This window comes from Phocoena sinus, chromosome 7 (genome assembly GCF_008692025.1).
Source record: "Phocoena sinus isolate mPhoSin1 chromosome 7, mPhoSin1.pri, whole genome shotgun sequence".
Taxonomy (NCBI): Eukaryota; Metazoa; Chordata; class Mammalia; order Artiodactyla; family Phocoenidae; genus Phocoena; species Phocoena sinus.
In genome coordinates this window covers 63,485,764-63,504,612 of record NC_045769.1, presented here as the reverse complement: position 1 = coordinate 63,504,612, position 18,849 = coordinate 63,485,764, and the positions used below count along the sequence as shown (strand labels likewise).

The window sequence follows — 18,849 nt, the reverse complement described above, 5'->3', positions numbered from 1 at the left end:
TCAGAGGCTACCTTCCGTGGTGAAAACAGATTTCATAGCTTGTGTCCAGGGAAAGCAGTTGCCTACTAAAAAAGCAACAACTCTCAGAACAAAACAATCTACAACATATTCTATAAAATGTCAAGTTTTCAACCAAAAATTACTAGACCTGCAAAGAAATAGAAACGTGTTACATTATTCCCAGGAAACAAAAACTTTGAATGAAACTACGTATTGACTTTAGCAATTAGATTTCAAAGCAGTTATGAATATATCCAGTGAATTAAAGGAAATATGCTCAGAATGAGTGAAGTGGCAATCTAATCAGATAAATAGAAACAATATAAAAAATATAAAGAACCAAATGAAAACTGTAGGGTTGAAAGTTCAATAATTGATAAATTCACTAGATGAGCTCAACATCAGAATCAGTGAATCTGAAGGTAGATCAATAGAAACTGTCCCATCTGAGGAACAAAGAGAAAAATATTGACTAAAAATGATCAGAATTGTCAGAGGTTTCTGGTATAATATCAGATGTCTCTGTGTATGTGCAAATTGGGTCCCTGAAGAAAAAAGGATAAAGAAGCAGGAAAAATATTTGAAGAAATAACAGAAAACTCCCCACATTTGGTGACATTAACTAGCACATCCAAGAGGCACCACAAATCCCAAATAGAAAAAACTCAAGGAAAATGCATCATAGTCAATCTGCAGGAAGCCAAAAATGAAGAAAAAACTTCAATTTCAAGAGAAAAATGACACATCACATATAGGGGACAAGCTATGATTGATAGCAGATTTCTAGTCATAAACAGTGAAGGCCAGAAGACACTGGAACAAACATTCAAAAGGCTGAAACAAATGATATCCAATAATTTCATATCCAATGAAAAGGCAAGATAAAGACATCTCCAGAAAAACATTAACTGAAAGAATTTATTGCTAGCCCACCTGTGCTATAAAATGTGCTAAAGGAAGTCTTCAGACTGAATAAGCATATGAAAAGAGGCTCAACATCACTAATCATGAGGGAAATGCAAATGAAAACCACAATAAGATACCATTTCAAATCCATTATGATAAGCAACAACAAACACAGAAAATGTTGAGAATTTGGAGAAACTGGAACCCTTGAACTTTGCTGGTCAGAATGTTAATGGTACAGTTGCTGTAGAAAACAGTATGGTGGTTCTGAAAAAACTTAAACATATAATTACCATATGATCCAGCAATTCCACTTGTGGGTATATAAGCAAAAGAATTGAAAACAGGGACTCAAACAGATATACCAATGTGCAGAAGCATTATTTGCAATAGCCAAAAAATGGGAAAAACCCAAATATCTATTGATGGATGTAAGGATAAACAAATTGTGGTATATATGTACAATGGAATATTATTCAGCATTAATAAGGAATGAAACTCTGACACATGCAGCAACATGAATGAACCTTGAAGACATAAGCTCAGTGAAATAAGACAGGCAAAAAAGGACAAATATTGTATGATCCCACTAATATGTGGTACCTGGAATAAGCAAATTCACAGAGACAAAAAGTAGAACACTGGTTACCAGGAGCTGGGAGGAAGGGGAACAGAGAGTTACTGTTTAATGGGTACAGAGTTTCAAAGTAGGATGATGAAAAAGTTATGAAGTTGGACAGTATTCATAGTTGCTCCTCAGTGTAAATGTGCTTAATGCCCTTGGACTGTATGATTAAAAATAGAATCAGTGGTCCCCAACCTTTTTGGCACCAGGGACCGGTTTCGTGGAAGACAATTTTTCCACGGACGGGAGGGGGAGGTATGGTTCAGGCAGTAATGTGAGCCATGATTCAGGTGGTAATGCAAGCAATGGGGAGCGATGGGGAGTGGCAAATGAAGCTTTGCTCGCTCGCGCACTGCTCACCTCCTGCTATGCAGCCCGGTTCCTAACATGCCGCGGACCACTACCAGTCTGGGGCCCAGGGGTTGGGGACCCCTGGTTTGAATGGTAAATTTTATGTTATGTATATTTCACCACATTAAAAAAATAAGTTAAAACTCAACAATTAGAAAGAAACCCAGGGTTTCCCTGGTGGTGCAGTGGTTAAGAATCTGCCTGCCAATGCAGGTCACACAGGTTTGAGCCTGGTCCAGGAAGATCCCACATGCCACGGAGCAACTAAGCCCATGCACCACAACTACTGAGCCTGCGCTCTGCAGCCCACAAGCCACAACTACTGAGCGTGTGTGCCACAACTACTGAAGCCCACGCACCTAGAGCCTGTGCTCTGCAACAAGAGAAGCCACCGCAATGAGAAGCCCATGCACTGCAACGAAGAATAGCACCCGCTTGCCACAACTAGAGAAAGCCCGTGTGCAGCAATGAAGACCCAATGCAGCCAAAAATAAAAAATAAAAAGAGAAAAGAAAGCAACCCAACTAAAAAACTGGCAAAAGATTTAAATAAACACTTCACAAGGCACACAAATGACTAAAAAGTACATGAAAAGATGTTCAGTATCTTTAGTCATTAGGGAAATGCAAAATAACACCATGAGATAACACTATACTAGAATAGTTAAAAATTAAAGGATGGCAATAACAAGTGTTAGCAAGGATGTGGGGCAACTTGTCCTTGCACTCATTGCTGGTAGGAATGGAAAATGGTACAGCTATTCTGGAAAACAGTTTTTAGACACAAATGATTGGTTGCCAGGTCCTCCATACATGTTGTAAAATCTCTGGGACCCCCCACTCACCTCAAATATGAAACCTATGTGATCCCAATCAACATATTCTCTGGGTAGTGGTTTTAAACGGGGAAAAAGTAAAGGAAGCATCATGGCCTGCCATTTGCATTTGTATTTTCTTAAATATTTATCAAAACACAATAGAAACTAAAGAAGGATAAACAGTTGTGCAAAAGACATAAACCTAGTGTGAGAACTTCAATACCCATAAAAACAAAAACTAACTCTTCACATTTTTAATACATTTTATTGTGTCATAACCATAATGACCATCTGATCTTACTTGATAAAGGAAACTGCTTTAGGAAACAGAAAACTATCAAGAACTCTATATTACATATTTATTGCTAAAAGAAGTATAAACATTTAGGAATAATTACCATTTGCTGAATATGGGCATCTTGAACTTCTCGACGTTCTTTATCAGCTTTCCGTTTTCTCTCCTTTTCATGCTCCCAGAAAATCTGGTCTGCTTTCAGGATAGCTAGCAATTGTTCTTTAGCCTCTATTTTTCTTTGTCTTTCTTCTTCCTCTTTATTTTTTATCTAGATGATAAAAGGCAAAGGAAAAAATTAAAACCATTTTTAGCAACCAACAGCCTTCAATAAGGCACAAAGTTAGAAAGCTCTAAGCAGAAAGTCAGCCAGGAGCAATGCAAGGGCAGAAAATTGGACACACATGGACTGATTCCCACGTGGCCAGTTTACTTTGATTTTGTTCTATTTCCTTAATATCAAGAAACAATAAAAACGTAAGTAGAATGATACTGGTTTTAAAAAAATACAGGAACAGAAAAGACCATCTCAGGGTAGGGAAATATTTGTAAGGTAAAAAATTAATTGCTACAATGTTTATAAAGTATCCAATTTATATCTTATGACAGTCAGTCACGTAGGAGATAAATTCTGAAGGATTAAGATATACAGAAACACAATGGGGTAATTTTTACTTGATTTATCTTAAAAACATTCAAACGAAAGGTATATTAAATGAATAACTTTTTGCACTTCAGATGCAAACAAATCTCTTCTGAAACAGAAGAGATTATTATTACTTTGCATCTATAAAGATCTTATTTGTAATTGTCTACCATGTCATCTTCTGTTAGAAATTAAACATGGTCTGATTTCAAGACTATAGGAAGATAATTTATACATTGTTTTTCAAATCTGCTAGTTTTTGTCAGGAAGGCAGAGGGAGTATATTAGGAGGGAGTAAGGAGAAACTACAGTGTAAAGGGCTCAAATTTGTTTTTTGATTTTTATTTGTCATCATTGAATTGCTTACCACAAGAGCTCTATGTTCTGCAATTGCTTTTAATTCTGCTTTGTTTTTTTCATACTTTTCTCTTTCTCTTTTTTTCCATTCAGCCTCAGTTTCTGCAATATCTCTAGCAATAATCAAATCTTTATTGTCAAATTTCTCTTTCATTAGTTTACTCAGGAAGTTATTTATTCTTTCTCTCCGTTCCTCCATTAGCCTATAACAAAATAACCATCACTTGTCAAGTCTTCATGAATGGATTTTTTATGGAGCCAATATACTTTATTTAGAGAGTCAGATATTTTATAGTCTTTTACAAGACTGAAAGGGAGCCCCATCGCTCCTTTCATATATTAAGTGGAAATTATTTTTAATACTTTATTTTATACTTTATTTTTAGAATAAAGTCTATTCTAAAAATCCAAAGGGAATAATGCATATAGTATGATCTTGTGTATGCATGTGTATAGGAAATAAAGTGTAAAATTCTCCACATGAAAAATATTTTTAAATACTTTATTAGACTATCCTACTTGCTCTAATATTGAACACATAGATTATAAAAATAAGTCAAAGGACTTTCTTTAAATTTAACCTCAAAAACAGAAAAAGCTATCAAAATCCTGAATAAATTCATCCTTACTATGCCCTGTCTGCAATTTATTCATAGCACTTTATTGACTTCATCTGTTTATATGAAGATAAATAACTCTCCTTTTACACTGTGAGATTTCCAAGGTCAGAGACAGGGTAAGTCCTCTCTCTAGTTCAGGGCCAAGCATGGTGCCTGGCACATCATCAACAATAACTACAGGGGCTTCCCTGGTGGCGCAGTGGTTGAGAATCTGCCTGCCAATGCAGGAGACACAGGTTCAAGCCCTGGTCTAGGAAGATCCCACATGCCGCGGAGCAACTACGCCCGTGAGCCACAACTACTGAGCCTGCGCGTCTGGAGCTTGTGCTCTGCAACAAGAGAGGCCGTGACAGTGAGAGGCCCGCGCACCACGATGAAGAGTGGCCCCTGCTCTCCGCAACTAGAGAAAGCCCACGCACAGAAACGAAGACCCAACACAGCCAAAAATAAATAAATAAATAAAAATAGAATTAAAAAACAAAACAATAACTACATATTTGTTAAAGGAATGGGGGCATTTTCATTAAAGAAATTGGGCAAAATATACTTTTAAATTTAGTTGTGACATATTCACTGATTATTGAGTGAATTTGCAAAGCGACATGGGAGAAACAATGAGAAAGGACACAGCACATGCCCCAGGGGAATGACAATCTAAAGTGGAGAAAAGACAATTATGTAAATAGCTATGCAGGCAAAAGTGATAAATGCCATGAGAAAGCTAGAAAATGATGTGGGCAAATGAAAAAAAAGGAAGGCTTCATGGAAAAGGTGACATTTCATCTAGGCTTTCAAAAACAATATTTTAAATACTTCGATTACCTACTATGTGCCAGGGACTATTCCAGGTACTGGGGCATAACAGTAAACAAAAACATTAAAAATCTCTACTTTCATGGAGCTTTCACAATAGTTGGGGTAGAGAGACAGCAAACAAAATAAATAATTAAAATAGTGCTGTATCATTCAACAAAGAAAAAGAAAGCAGTTAAAGTGATAAGCAATGTCGGGTGTGGGCTTGTAATTTTACTATATTAGTTTTGTTTGTTTGTTTGTTTGTTTTGCAGTACGTGGGCCTCTCACTGTTGTGGCCTCTCCCATTGCGGAGCACAGGCTCCGGACACGCAGGCTCAGCAGCCATGGCTCACGGGCCAGCCGCTCCACGGCATGTGGGATCTTCCCGGACCGGGACACAAACCCGTGTCCCCTGCATTGGCAGGCAGACTCTCAACCACTGCGCCACCAGGGAAGCCCTGGGCTTGTAATTTTAAATAACATAGGGATGGCCTGAATGAGAAGGCAATATTTGAGTAATGATCTGAAAGAGTTAAAGGAGGTGAGCATTCCCCAAAGAGGGTACAGGAGAAGTCCAGTGTGAGTGACAAAGAGGGAAAGAAGGAGAGAACAGTAAGAGATGAGGTTTGAGAGAGGAGGCTGGGGTCGGCTGGGAATTAGGATGGATGTAGAGCCTTATGGGCCATAGTCAAGACTCTAAGTGTGATGTAAAGCCATCAGAGGGTTTTGCACAAGTGAAAAGCATGGTCTAGACAGAAACACGATGTACTGTAAGTCTCTTACCTCACCTCACCCCAAACTGCTCACTAAGGTAAGCAATGACCTCTAAATCTGATGGGTGCTTCATTTTTAAAATCTCATTTAATCCCTCTAGTGATCTAACACTGATGACTGCTCTCTTCTTACTGAGTCTCCATCCCCCCTCCTGTGCTGTTTTTCTGCTTTTCCTCCATTCTCTGGGAACTATTCCTTGGTCTTCATATTACCTTCATTCTCCATTTGACATTTAACTATGGATTTCCCTAGGGACTATGTCACCTTCACTTCTTACCTACTCCCCCAGGTGAGCTCACCTGTATCCACAGTTCCAATTCCCACTTGTACATCAATGGCTCACGAAGCCATCTCCAGCTCATACCCCTCTCCTAAAGCAGAGATTTTCAGTATTTCCAACCACCTACCACACAGATGTCATCAATATTCCAAGGGAACCCCAACTCATGTGCTCCAAGCTGAAATCACCATGTCACTAAACGCCCTGACATAAATAATGAAACCTTTTTCCTAAAGACTACTCTCATATCACAACTTCTGATTTAAAATAATTTCAGACAGTACTTTATTAATCACAAAAATTATTTTAGAAGCTGACCTGTGTGTTTCAGCTTCTTTTTCTTTCCCCATTTGTGTAAGACGCTTTTTCGCTTTGATAAATTTTCTAATCTTTTCATCTTCTTCCTCTTGCTGCTGCTGTTCTACAGCTTTGATGGTATTTTTATCATTCAGATGTTCCTTGGAGGAAAAAACTGTGTATTATTCTATCACAAAGAAAAGTATCTTTCAACATATAGATATCTAATACGATATTAAATGTCAAATGGTCACAGCTTCTAATACAATTATTTCTCTCTTGGAGAAATATCTCAAGGAGATAATCAGAGCTGAACATTACGTTTTATGTACCTACCACGCACTTCACCTCCAAGTTATTTATAACAGTGAAAATTGGAAACAACCTCTAAATAGTCAATAATGGAGGAATGGTTAAATAAATTACACTCTCAAAGACATGGGAAGATACAAATAACATAATCAGTAAGTAGGAGAAAAAAGCAGAATATAAAACACTACCATGGAGTATTTCAGTTTTGCAAATATATATAAATACAAGTTTATAATGAATGTATAACTGGAAGAAATGTATCAAATGTTAACAGTAGTTATCTCCAGGGTATGAGATTATAGGTGACTTTCACATATTAATTTTCTGTATTTCTTTTCAAATATCTTATTTCTTTACAAATATGAATTTAAAATAATTCTATAATCAGATAAAATACAGTAAATATGTATACATTCATTTAATGTTTGAATAGTTAATATAGTCATATGCTACACAAATTTACAATATTTTAAAAACACACAGTGTAAAGCGTCCTTCCTACCACATCCACCATCTGCCCATTCCTAATTCCACCCACCAGACTCAATTACTGTGAAACTACTTTCTTGTCCAGACTTTCTTTTTGTGCATATACAAAAAATTATACAGATGTATATTCTAATTTAAAAATGTTTAATAGGTCAGTTTTTTAACAAAGAATAAAAATCTGTTCATATCAGCATATTTTTTTAAATTAGAGCATCACTTCAGAAGTCCAATATAAATCAGAGGGGTTCTACAATTCTACAACCTGACCTGCATTTGCCATCATAAAAATAGGTGTCTTTGAACACAACAGCCTGGATACATAGATGTATCAGTGCTTTCTGTTACTATAAGTAGAAATCAATTCAAGGTAAAAGTTATTAGGTATAATATTTAATATTCCACTATATTTATAACTCAGGGTCTACTATGTACCTACTACTCTTAAGTACTCTTTTATTTTATGGGATATTACTTTTCAAAGCTGTAATCTGGTTACAAGATATATTAGTTGACATGAAAAGGTAATGAAAATATCAAACTCTTAAAAGTGATTGTTTTGAATTATTTCTTAAAAACTTTATTTTACTGTTTTTTTCTAAGTTTATTGTAAATGTTCATACAGATTTTTTATAATAAGAAAAGCCCATGGGCTTCCCTGGTGGCGCAGTGGTTGAGAGTCCGCCTGCCGATGCAGGGGACACGGGTTCGTGCCCCGGTCCGGAAAGATCCCACATGCCGCAGAGCGGCTGGGCCCGTGAGCCATGGCTGCTGAGCCTGCGCGTCCGGAGCCTGTGCTCCGCAACGGGAGAGGCCACAACAGTGAGAGGTCCACGTACCGCAAAAAAAAAAAAAAAAAAAAAAAGAAAAGCCCAGAGTTAACACAAAGTTAATCCTGATTTTTAAAAATTGAAAGCCTCAGCTCAAGGTCACCTAGCTAGTAAGTAGCAGTGTTAGCACACAAAACAAGGTCTGTCCTATTCCAAAGTGACATGGAAAGATAAAAATATTATCTCCATGAACCACGAATAAGATTTTATGCAAAAGGAATAATAATATTACAAGTAAAACTCTTAGAAATTAAAATTTTGATAGTTAAAAATTCAATAGAAGATTTAGAAGACAAAGTTGAGAATAACTCTCAAAGTCAAACAAAAACCAAAAATGGCAGGAACAATTAATTGCCTACCCAAGAGTCTTTCTTCTCTTCTGCATTAGTAGCAGGACCCAGATTTTGTTCAGAGTGGCAATATGCTCACCTAGAAGACTATATTTCCAAGCTTTCTTTTCAGCTAGGTGTCACTAAATTACAACCAATGAGATTTAATGGAAATTGTTAAGTGGGAGTTCTGAAAAAGTTCCTTAAAAGGAGGACAGATAGTTAGGAAATCCTTTTTTGTCCTTCATCCTTTCTCCTTCTTGCTGCCTGGAATGTGGCCAGGAGCTCCAGCAGCTATTCAAGGCCATGAGGCAATCCTGAGGACAGAAGCCACCTATGTTCCAAGAATAGCAAAGCAAAAAAAGAGAAGCTGTCTCATTCCCCCTTGATTCTGGAGGTACCACATCAGCCTTGGCATGACCACCTCTGCACTTCAGATAAAGGTACTGTTGCAATTTATTTTGTAATTTTTTACATTATTTTGGGTTTTCTTTTATAAACTTTTGAGTCTTACCCTAACTCATAATATGAGAAAATATTTTTTTTAATTAGAGCATCACTTCAGAAAGTCCAATATAAATCAGAGGGGTTCTAGAATGGAAGAAACAAAATAGAAAGGGACAAAATTATACAAGAAATAAAATAAGAAAACTTGATGCATTTATGGGTTGAGGCATCAACTGAGTGCTCAGCAAAATGAAAAAGACCTAAACAAGGTATGTCCCTGTTAAATCTTACAGTTGCAGAGATAAAGACCCTCAGAGCTTTCAGAGAAAGAGAGACAAGGGAAGTAAAAACAAAACACACCAGATCACATACATAGAATGAATACCATAAATGGCATAATACTTTTCCATAGCAATACTGAAAGCTAGAATATTATGAAAACATAAATCCAAAACTCTGAATTCTGAACCCAGAACTCTACATCCAAACTATAAAGCAAGCATTACTTTATTTTTTTTAATAAATTTATTTAGTTAGTTATTTTTGGCTGCATTGGGTCTTTGTTGCTGCACGCAGGCTTTCCTCTAGTTGCAGCGAGCAGGGGCTACTCTTTGTTGTGGTGCATGGACTTCTCATTGGGGTGGCTTCTCTTGTTGCAGAGCACAGGCTCTAGGTGTGTGGGCTTCAGTAGTTGTGGCACAAAGGCTCAGTAGTTGTGGCTCTTGGGTTCAGTAGTTGTGGCTTGCGGGCTCAGTAGTTGTGCCTCATGGGCTCTAGAGCACAGGCTCAGTAGTTGCGGCACACAGGCTTAGTTGCTCCACGGCATGTGGGATCTTCCCAGACCAGGGCTCGAACCCGTGTCCCCTGCATTGGCAGGCGGATTCTATACCCTTTCTTCAGAAGCTACTCAAAGATGTATTTCAGGGGATTTCCCTGGTTGTGCAGGGAATAAGACTCCGTGCTCTCAATGCAGGGGGCCCAGGTTTGATCCCTGGTCAGGAAACTAGATCCCACATGCATGCCACAACTAACAGTTTGCATGCCACAACTAACAGTTTGCCTGCCACAACTAAGGAGCCCGCCTGCCACAACAAAGGAGTCCACGTGCTGCAGCTAAGGAGCCCCGGAGTGCAACTAAGGAGCCCACCTGCCTCAACTAACACCTGGTGCAACCAAATAAATAAATATTTAAAAAAAAAGATGTATTTCAGAAAGATGAGGGAATAAATCAAGAAAGAGGAAGGCATAAGATTCAGGAAATGGGAGCTGAGACCCAGGAAAGTGGCCCAGGGAAGCTCCAGAATGACAGCTGAGCAGCAGGCCTAGAGAGCAAACAGTCCAAAAGGAAGAGAAGGACGGAGGACTCTGGATGGGAGAGCTCCAAGAAAACCATAGATAATTTAATATTACTTAGGTGAACATTTGAAAACTAATATCATTAACCATTTGGCAGAACATACTGAACATATGGAAAAAATTGAGGTATAGAGCTTTAAAGCAAATGCAAACAATGAGAATTATTTTAACCACAGAAAAACATTTATGGAAGCAAAAAATTATGATCGTAGTATATTTCTTAGCTCTTCAGAGAACAATATTTATAAAATCATAATAATGATTAAACTAAAATTATGCCATGATGATTTGGGGGGAAGAGGTGGATGGGAAGGGGACAGTATTGGAAAAGAGCTAAATCCTCAACTACCAGGGCAGAGAGACAGAAAATGTTTAAAATTGATAAATCAAGATACATATCTTTAAAACTGAATATATTTTTTTAATATATAGATTATTTATTTATTTTTAAATTTATTTACTTATTTATTTATTTTTGGCTGCGCTGGGTCTTCGTTGCTGCACGCAGGCCTTCTGTAGTTGCAGTGAGCGGGGGCTATTCTTCATTGTGGTGCGTGGGCTTCTCATTGCAGTGGCTTCTCTTGTTTGGGAGCATGGGCTCTAGGCGCATGGCTTCAGTAGTTGTGGCACACGGACTCAGTAGGTGTGGCTCGTGGGCTCTAGAGCGCAGCCTCAGCAGTTGTGGCACACGGGCTTAGTTGCTCCGTGGCATGTGGGATCTTCCCAGACCAGGGCTTGAACCCGTGTCCCCTGCATTGGCAGGCGGATTCTTAACCACTGTGCCACCAGGGAAGTCCCTAAAATACATAGATTATTTAGAATATAATTTTCCAAGAAGCAGAAGGAGTGAAGCAATGACTGCTACTCTTCTTTTAAGCATTTGGGTGATGTTTGATGTTTTAAATCTGTGTATATGTTACTTAAGAATAAAAAATAACTTTAGGGCCTCCCTGGTGGCGCAGTGGTTGAGAGTCCGCCTGCCAATGCAGGGGACGCGGGTTCGTGCCCCGGTCCGGGAGGGTCCCGCGTGCCGCGGAGCGGCTGGGCCCGTGAGCCATGGCCGCTGGGCCTGCGCGTCCGGAGCCTGTGCTCCGCGGCGGGAGAGGCCGCAGCATTGAGAGGCCCGCGTAACGCAAAAAAAAAAAAAAAAAAAAAAAAAAATAACTTTAAAGAAATGAATATAAAAAATTACAAAATAAATTGCAATTACCATAAAATAATTATTACCATTTATTCAGCATATATTAATAGTGCAGGAGATACCAAACACATATCACCCCATTCATTGCTCATTACAACTCTCATTTTTAGGATAACAAAATTCATTTTTAAAAAGTCTCATTCTCTTAATTCTTGTTCATGAATGAGAGCACATCCAAATGAAATAACAGCAAATATAGCTCCCCCCAAAGTACACTTAAAAACCCAACTTAATAGGAAACTTGTTTTCTATACCACTATTATTTATAAAAAACATATTAAAATTTTGGCACTGGACTCTACATTTTTTGAAGAGATACATTTTTGAAGTATTTTCAACTTACAAAAAATAGTCTCCTGCTTTCATTGATCTCTTCTTTTTTCTTTCCTCTTTTTTTTCTCATTTCTATTTCATATAATGAATTCTGTCGCTTTATTTCCTCAGCATCCTTTTCTTCCTCTTTTCTCCTTCTCTCTTCTTCCTCTTCATGTTCCTTTATTCTGAAGAAAAAAACATAATTATAACTGAGAGCGACACAGAAAAATAGAATATATTTTAAAGAAATGAATTAGAGTCTTACCTGGGATGATTTGAAGCTATAAAGGAGAACTTGTGGATTTCTTTTGGGACAAGAACAGATAGGTAAAGAGCAGCGATTAAAACCAAATCCAGGGACTTCCCTGGTGGTCCAATGGGTAAGATTCTGTGCTCCCAGTGCAGGAGGCCTGGGTTCTGGGAACTAGAGCCCACATGCGTGCCGCAACTAAAGGTCCGCATGCCGCAACTAAAGATCCTGCATGCCACAACTAAGACCTGGCACAGCCAAAATAAATAAATAAATAAATAATTTTTTTAAAAGAAAGGACATAGGAACCAATTGCAATGTATGAACCTTAGTTGGAATCTGATTCAAACAAATAAACTGTAGAAAAAAATTTTTAAAAATACAAAAACAAATCCAATCTTGGTTAACCCAGTATTGCCAATATCTTCCTTTCTTCAAAATTTGTTTCATTCCTCACCAAAGTTAAGTCCTACAGTAGATTCAAATGTTCCTTTCCTTTAGAAAGAACCAGTTAACTGAATGACAGACACTATGCTGAAATGGTGACATTATTTTACAGAAAATTCCCTAATCCCTACTGCTTTTCAATTTCAGCACTAGAAGATGCTATCTAAGCTATGGATCTGGCCTCTCAGGAGTTGGGGTTTGATGGAAGAAGGGCAACAACTCCCTCACCCAGCTGGCCACTTTGGCTGTTATTCTTTCTCTAGCCAACATTGACTAACTACTGGTGCCTTCTGAGTGGTTAGCCATTAAATGCTGGTTGTCTCACAGGGCTTATGTGTGAGTTCTTCAGAGTTCCCTGAGCAGTGTCCTCACTGCAGAGCTCTGATCTGCATTTAGCTCCAGCTCTACCTCTACAACCCACACCACCCCCACCCCACCACCATCACAACCAGGAGCATCCACCATCAGTAGTTTATTGCAGACTCTCCGCGACCACATCTGGCAGTCAATCCTCAGCATACTGGCAAAACAGCTCAAGCCCCCCCGGTATCTTTGTCTGTGTGCCCACGCATCCCGGTCAGCCAATCAACACGTGTGCAGGCTGCTCCACTGGTGCTCTCTATCAGTTGTCTCCCGTTCTTTTTCTTCCTGAACAGGTGGATACAGAGTGGGTAAACAACCCACTTAAATAGACAAAAAGACTGAGGAGTAAACCTTTCTTTCATATGCACCCAATCATAACATTTTTTTCTTGGTTTCAGGGAGGGGGAAAATTCCCTTCCCTGTGCCACGGAGGACTTTACAGTTAAGTGAGCCAGTAAGTTCACTTTGGTATTATTAAGCCAAGTCAGAACAGGTGAGTAAGCAGCCACGTAGAGTCACAGTCACTCTCTTTAGGAGGAGCTAAGAAAAAAGACACCGTTGGCCACAGCTAAATCAACTTTATGATTGCCCTAAAAATACTAGGTTTTCAAATTTTTATTTATTTGTTTAGTTTGTTAGAACTATTTAATAGTATACCAATCTCTTAGAAGCAAATTCATGTCAATAATCAAGATTTAAAGGACATTATAAAAAGAGATGTATCTAATTTTGAGAAAGTTTTAATATTGCTACTTTAAGGGAAAACAAGATATAAAACATTTGCAATTTTAACATTCCTTAGCAAATCTGGAAATCACTAACATTATACCTATACACGTATTGGACAATTCATTGTTTCAGCCAAAAAAAATTTACCTATTCTGAGAGTGAATAAGAAAAAAATGTCTCTAGTGTCAGTGAAGAGATAATATTGACAAGGATTTATATAACTATTAAATAAAGACTGTCAATAAAGACTTTTACCTTAGTTTGGGTAGACTACTCAACTATCTGCCATAGGTTTAGCTTAATGCAAAGTCAACATTTTGAAGGAAATCCGATATCCTCTAGTTCAGGGAAGAAATACATAACATTTATATCTTTTTTTTTTTTTTGGCAGTACAAGGGCCTCTCACTGTTGTGGCCTCTCCCGTTGCAGAGCACAGGCTCCGGACGCGCAGGCTCAGTGGCCATGGCTCACGGGCCCAGCCGCTCCGCGGCATGTGGGATCCTCCCGGACCGGGGCACAAACCCGCGTCCCGTACATCGGCAGGCAGACTCCCAGCCACTGCGCCACCAGGGAAGCCCAACATTTATATCTTTACTTCCAACACCCATGACCATAGCAGACACCAATAATCAATGCAAAACAAAAAACAATGCAAAAATCTTGGTCCTGCTCAGCCCAATGAACTGGCAGCCTCTGCCAAACCATCAAGGCAGAATTTGTCATGAAACCTCTTTGCTACCCCTGATTTACATTCTGAAGCTCCCAAATCTGTGTTGATCTAGCCCAGATCTGACTTGACTTTATATAGATGTTACATAGAATTCCTATAAAAGTGGAAGGGACCCCTACCCAAAATGTGGTTCAGATGACCCTCCACACACCAAGAGAATTTGAGAGAAAGTATTATCACATAAGGGACACCCAACAGAGCTGTAGGCATAAGTAGGTCTGGATTGACTTGGGCAAAGCAGAGGAAGTGAGTTTGGGTCTTTATTGTGACTGAGGGGTGAAACTGGGGAAAAGTTCCTGTGCACAGGAGATTTTAATTTCCTACTGTCAACGAAGGAAGAGGCAAGCCCAGGGGCCTTCTTATAAGGCCAAAGGGGAAGGGAGGGTGGGGCCTAACAAGAAGTCAGCAGCCCAACATCAAAAATGAGGTCTCTGGGGCCTCCCTGGTGGCGCAGTGGTTGAGAGTCCACCTGCCGATGCAGGGGACATGGGTTTGTGCCCTGGTCTGGGAAGATCCCACATGCAGCGGAGTGGCTGGGCCCGTGAGCCATGGCCGCTGAGCCTGCGCGTCCAGAGCCTGTGCTCCGCAACGGGAGAGGCCACAACAGTGAGAGCACCCCCTCAAAAAGATGAGGTCTCTGGGGCTTCCCTGTTGGCAAAGTGGTTGCGAACCTGCCTGCCAACGCAGGGGACAGGAGTTCGAGCCCTGGTCTGGGAAGATCCCACATGCCGCGGAGCAACTAAGCCCATGTGCCACAACTACTGAGCCGTGCTCCGCAGCAAGAGAAGCCACTGCAATGAGAAGCCCGCGCACCGCAACAAAGAGTAGCCCCCGCTCAACCGCAACTAGAGAAAGCCCATGAGCAGCAACGAAGACACAACGCAGCCAAAAATATAAATAAATAAATAATTTTATTTTTAAAAAAATGAGGTCTCTATTACAATAGACATGCTTGATTCTTGAAGAGACAACCCAAGAGGCATCACCACCTGACTATTTTATTATATAGGTACATTCACTATGTCTAAAAGCAAATTCATCCTCCTCCTCTTCTAAACTGATCCTTTTGGTCTCTTGTCCTTATCTTGGTGAACAGTACCAACTTCTTTTCTGTTGCCTATTCTAGAGACTTAAGAATCACACTTAACTCTTCTGTAATCTTGAGACCTCTCATTCATTTATTTAACAACTATTTATTGAATTTCTACTACAATCATGAAACAGACAAACATGGTTCCTGACCTCAAGAAGCTTACATTCCAGTGGGAAGACAGGCAAAAACAAGCAAACAAAAGCAAGTAAATAGAAAAATAATGTAATTACAAATCCAGGTAAGTCTTGTAAAGGAAATAACAGAACAAGGGACTTCCCTGGTGGTCCAGTGGTAAAGAATCATCCGCCTTTCAATACAGGGGATGCGGGTTCGATCCCTGGTAGGTGAACTAAGGTCCCACATGCCACGGGGCAACTAAGCCCACGCGCCACAACTACTGAGCTCACGCGCCTCAACAAGAGAGCCCGCATGGCGCAAACTACAAAGCCCACCTGCTCTGGAACCCGTGCACCACAGTTAGAGAGAAAACCTGCACGCCTCAACTAGGGAGAAACCCCCGTGCTGCAACGAAGAGCCCATGTGCCACAACAAAACATCCCGTGAGCCACAACTAAGACCTGATGCAGCCAAAAAAATAAAGAAAATAAATAAATTTTAAAAATATATATATATAAAAGAAAATAACAGGACAAGAAAAAGAATAACAATTGAGTTATTTATTTTACATAACAGAGAAAGCTGTTTGGACAGAGCTGTTCCCTAAGACAAAGGAGACCTCTTTGAGCTGATGAGAAGCCCACAGATGAAGAACGGGAAGGTAAAATTCCTGACAGAAGAAAAGGCATGTGAAAAGGCCATGTGGCAAGCAATGATCTGACAGGAGCCTGAGGCCTGGAAGATCAGGGTAATGGAGGTATAATGACCAAGGAGAAAGAGTGGTGGGAAAGGAGTTTGGAAAGTAGATGAGGCCCTTTGACACAAGGCCTTGCCAGAGATAGTCGAGTTTCCATTTTATCTTAAATGAATGGAAAGTCACTGAAATGTTTTAGGTAGGAGAATAAAATCAATTTTCATTTTAATAAAATCTCTCTGGATGATGAAAGGAGAAGGGATTAGGAAGAGAGAATAGGAGGCCAGTTAAGAGGTTGAGGCAATAATCCATGGGATATGAGGGTGGCTTGGACTAAGATGACAGCAATAAATTCAAGATTTGTTTTGGAGAAAAAAATCAACATGAATTGCTGATAAATTTGACTTGGGAAATAAAGGAAAATAAAGATGGATTCCTAGGTTTCTGGTTTGAACAACTGACTGGTAAGGATGCCACTAAGAAGTCCACTGTGGGTGTGGAGAATCAATAATTCTGTGTTAGACATTTTAAATCTGAGGTACGTAAGAGATGTCCAAATGGAGATGTCTTAAAGGTGGTGAGATATGTGAAACTGGGACTTAAGGGAGAGTCTGGACTAGAGTGACAAATTTGGAAGTTACAAGATTTAGGATGGCTTTTAATCAGTAGGAATAAATAAGATCACTTAAGCCCTCTTCCCTTATCCAGGAGAAAGTGATGCAAGCTGTCCTATGATGATTTTTCCTTTTCTTGGGAAGCTGATGAGATTAACAGTAACTGAGTTGTTCTTAAGCAAGGTCTATGGGCCTCTTCCTAGAGAAAGGCTTACCTATCAATAGAAGGAAATAGAATTATTCCTTGTCTATACTCTTAAGTGTCTTTTCAATAATGATGTTTAAGGCTATTGGTCAAAATCCCTCTTTGGGGGGATTTTGGTGTCACTAGAGTCCCTTATTTGCCCTATCCTCATCATGCCCACTGTGAGTCACAGGCAGACTCTTATACTGCTCAAAGATCACCAATCTCCAGGCCTGCAGCCTAGAGACTGTTTAAGAAGCGTGTGAAAAATCTCACTTTCAGGTACAGGGCCTGCAGCTGTACAGGGTGTTTTAGTCATCTATCGCTGAATAACTAATTACCCCTAAATTTAGTGGCTTAAAACAATAAACATTTATTATCTCATACCATTTCTGAGATTCAGGAAGCTGAGAGTGGCCTAGCTGGGTTGTCCTCAAGAGAGTACAGTCACGATGTTGGAGCTGTAATCATCTGAAGGCTTGACAGAGTCTGGAGAACCAATTTTCACATATCCATTGGCAGGAGGCCTCAGCTTCTTGACACATGGACCTCTCCACAGAGCTTCTTGAATATCTTATAACATGGCACTTAGCTTCCCCAGGATGAGCAATCCAAGAGAGATGCCAAGGAGAAACCACAATGCCTTTTATATCCTAATCTCAGGATGTCACACACCGTTACTTCTACCTCATTTTATTCTTTGGAAATGAGTTACTATGTATGGCCCACACTCAAGAGGGAAAGGAATTAGGCTCTACCCTCTGAAGGGAGGAATATCAAATCCGTGTGGATATATTTTAAATCACCACCAGATGACACCTGGGTAGCACTTGGTAATACAATTAGTAGAGCATGCAAAAGAGTCTTGCCTCTTGGAACCTGCAATTCCCATTTCTTAGGGATTAAAAGAATTAAAATTTGGTCTCTGCTCAAAGAGGAGAGTCATCCCAAATTTGGGGAGCCCTTAAGACACATGGCCTACAAGGCACATCATGATCTGGCCCTTGCCTGTCTCTCCGATCTCATCTTTAACATTGCCCTCTTAGTCCTCTATATAACAGCCATCTTGTAGTTATTCAAATCCACCATATTCTGTCTCACCTGTGGACCTTCACCCATGTTATTTCCTCTGCTTAAAATACTTTTACATCCCTTACTCTTTGCATGGCTTATTCCTACTCATTCTTCAGAATTAAGTACAGGAGCTGATCTCTTCTGAAAAGCCTTCTCTAGACTGAATCAGTTGTCCATTTTATATTCTTCCATACACTCTGTATATATATTTCCCAAAGTATTTACTATCATAGTCTAATTATTTGTTCCATATCTATACCCTCCTCCCCAGATTGTAAACTTCTTAAGGAAAAAGGACTATTGTATTCATCTTTGTATTCTCAGTGACTAGAATAGTGGATGGCAAACATTGTTCAATAAATGTAACAATGAATGACGACTGAATGAATAAATAAATAGCCTCTCTTGAAATTTTGCTCTGGAATAAACTCTTATTATTCAAGAAAAGGGGAAAAAATTCCTCTTCTTCTCCTCCATTTTCTACCATATAGTCCTCTGTTTCCACTCAGGTTAATAC

General features: G+C 39.4%; 1 protein-coding gene across 1 annotated transcript in view; it reads right to left on the bottom strand.

Annotated features, from left to right (window-relative positions):
- The window catches only part of CCDC173 (coiled-coil domain containing 173), a 36,351-nt gene that overhangs the window by 3,147 nt on the left and 14,355 nt on the right, over nt 1–18,849 (bottom strand). The window contains exons 5-8 of the mRNA XM_032636536.1: nt 12,065–12,221; nt 6,782–6,921; nt 4,005–4,197; nt 3,098–3,262 (exon numbers count right to left, since the gene is read on the bottom strand). Of these exons, the coding sequence (XP_032492427.1) occupies nt 3,098–3,262; nt 4,005–4,197; nt 6,782–6,921; nt 12,065–12,221 (655 nt within the window). The remainder of the gene's footprint in view (nt 1–3,097; nt 3,263–4,004; nt 4,198–6,781; nt 6,922–12,064; nt 12,222–18,849) is intronic.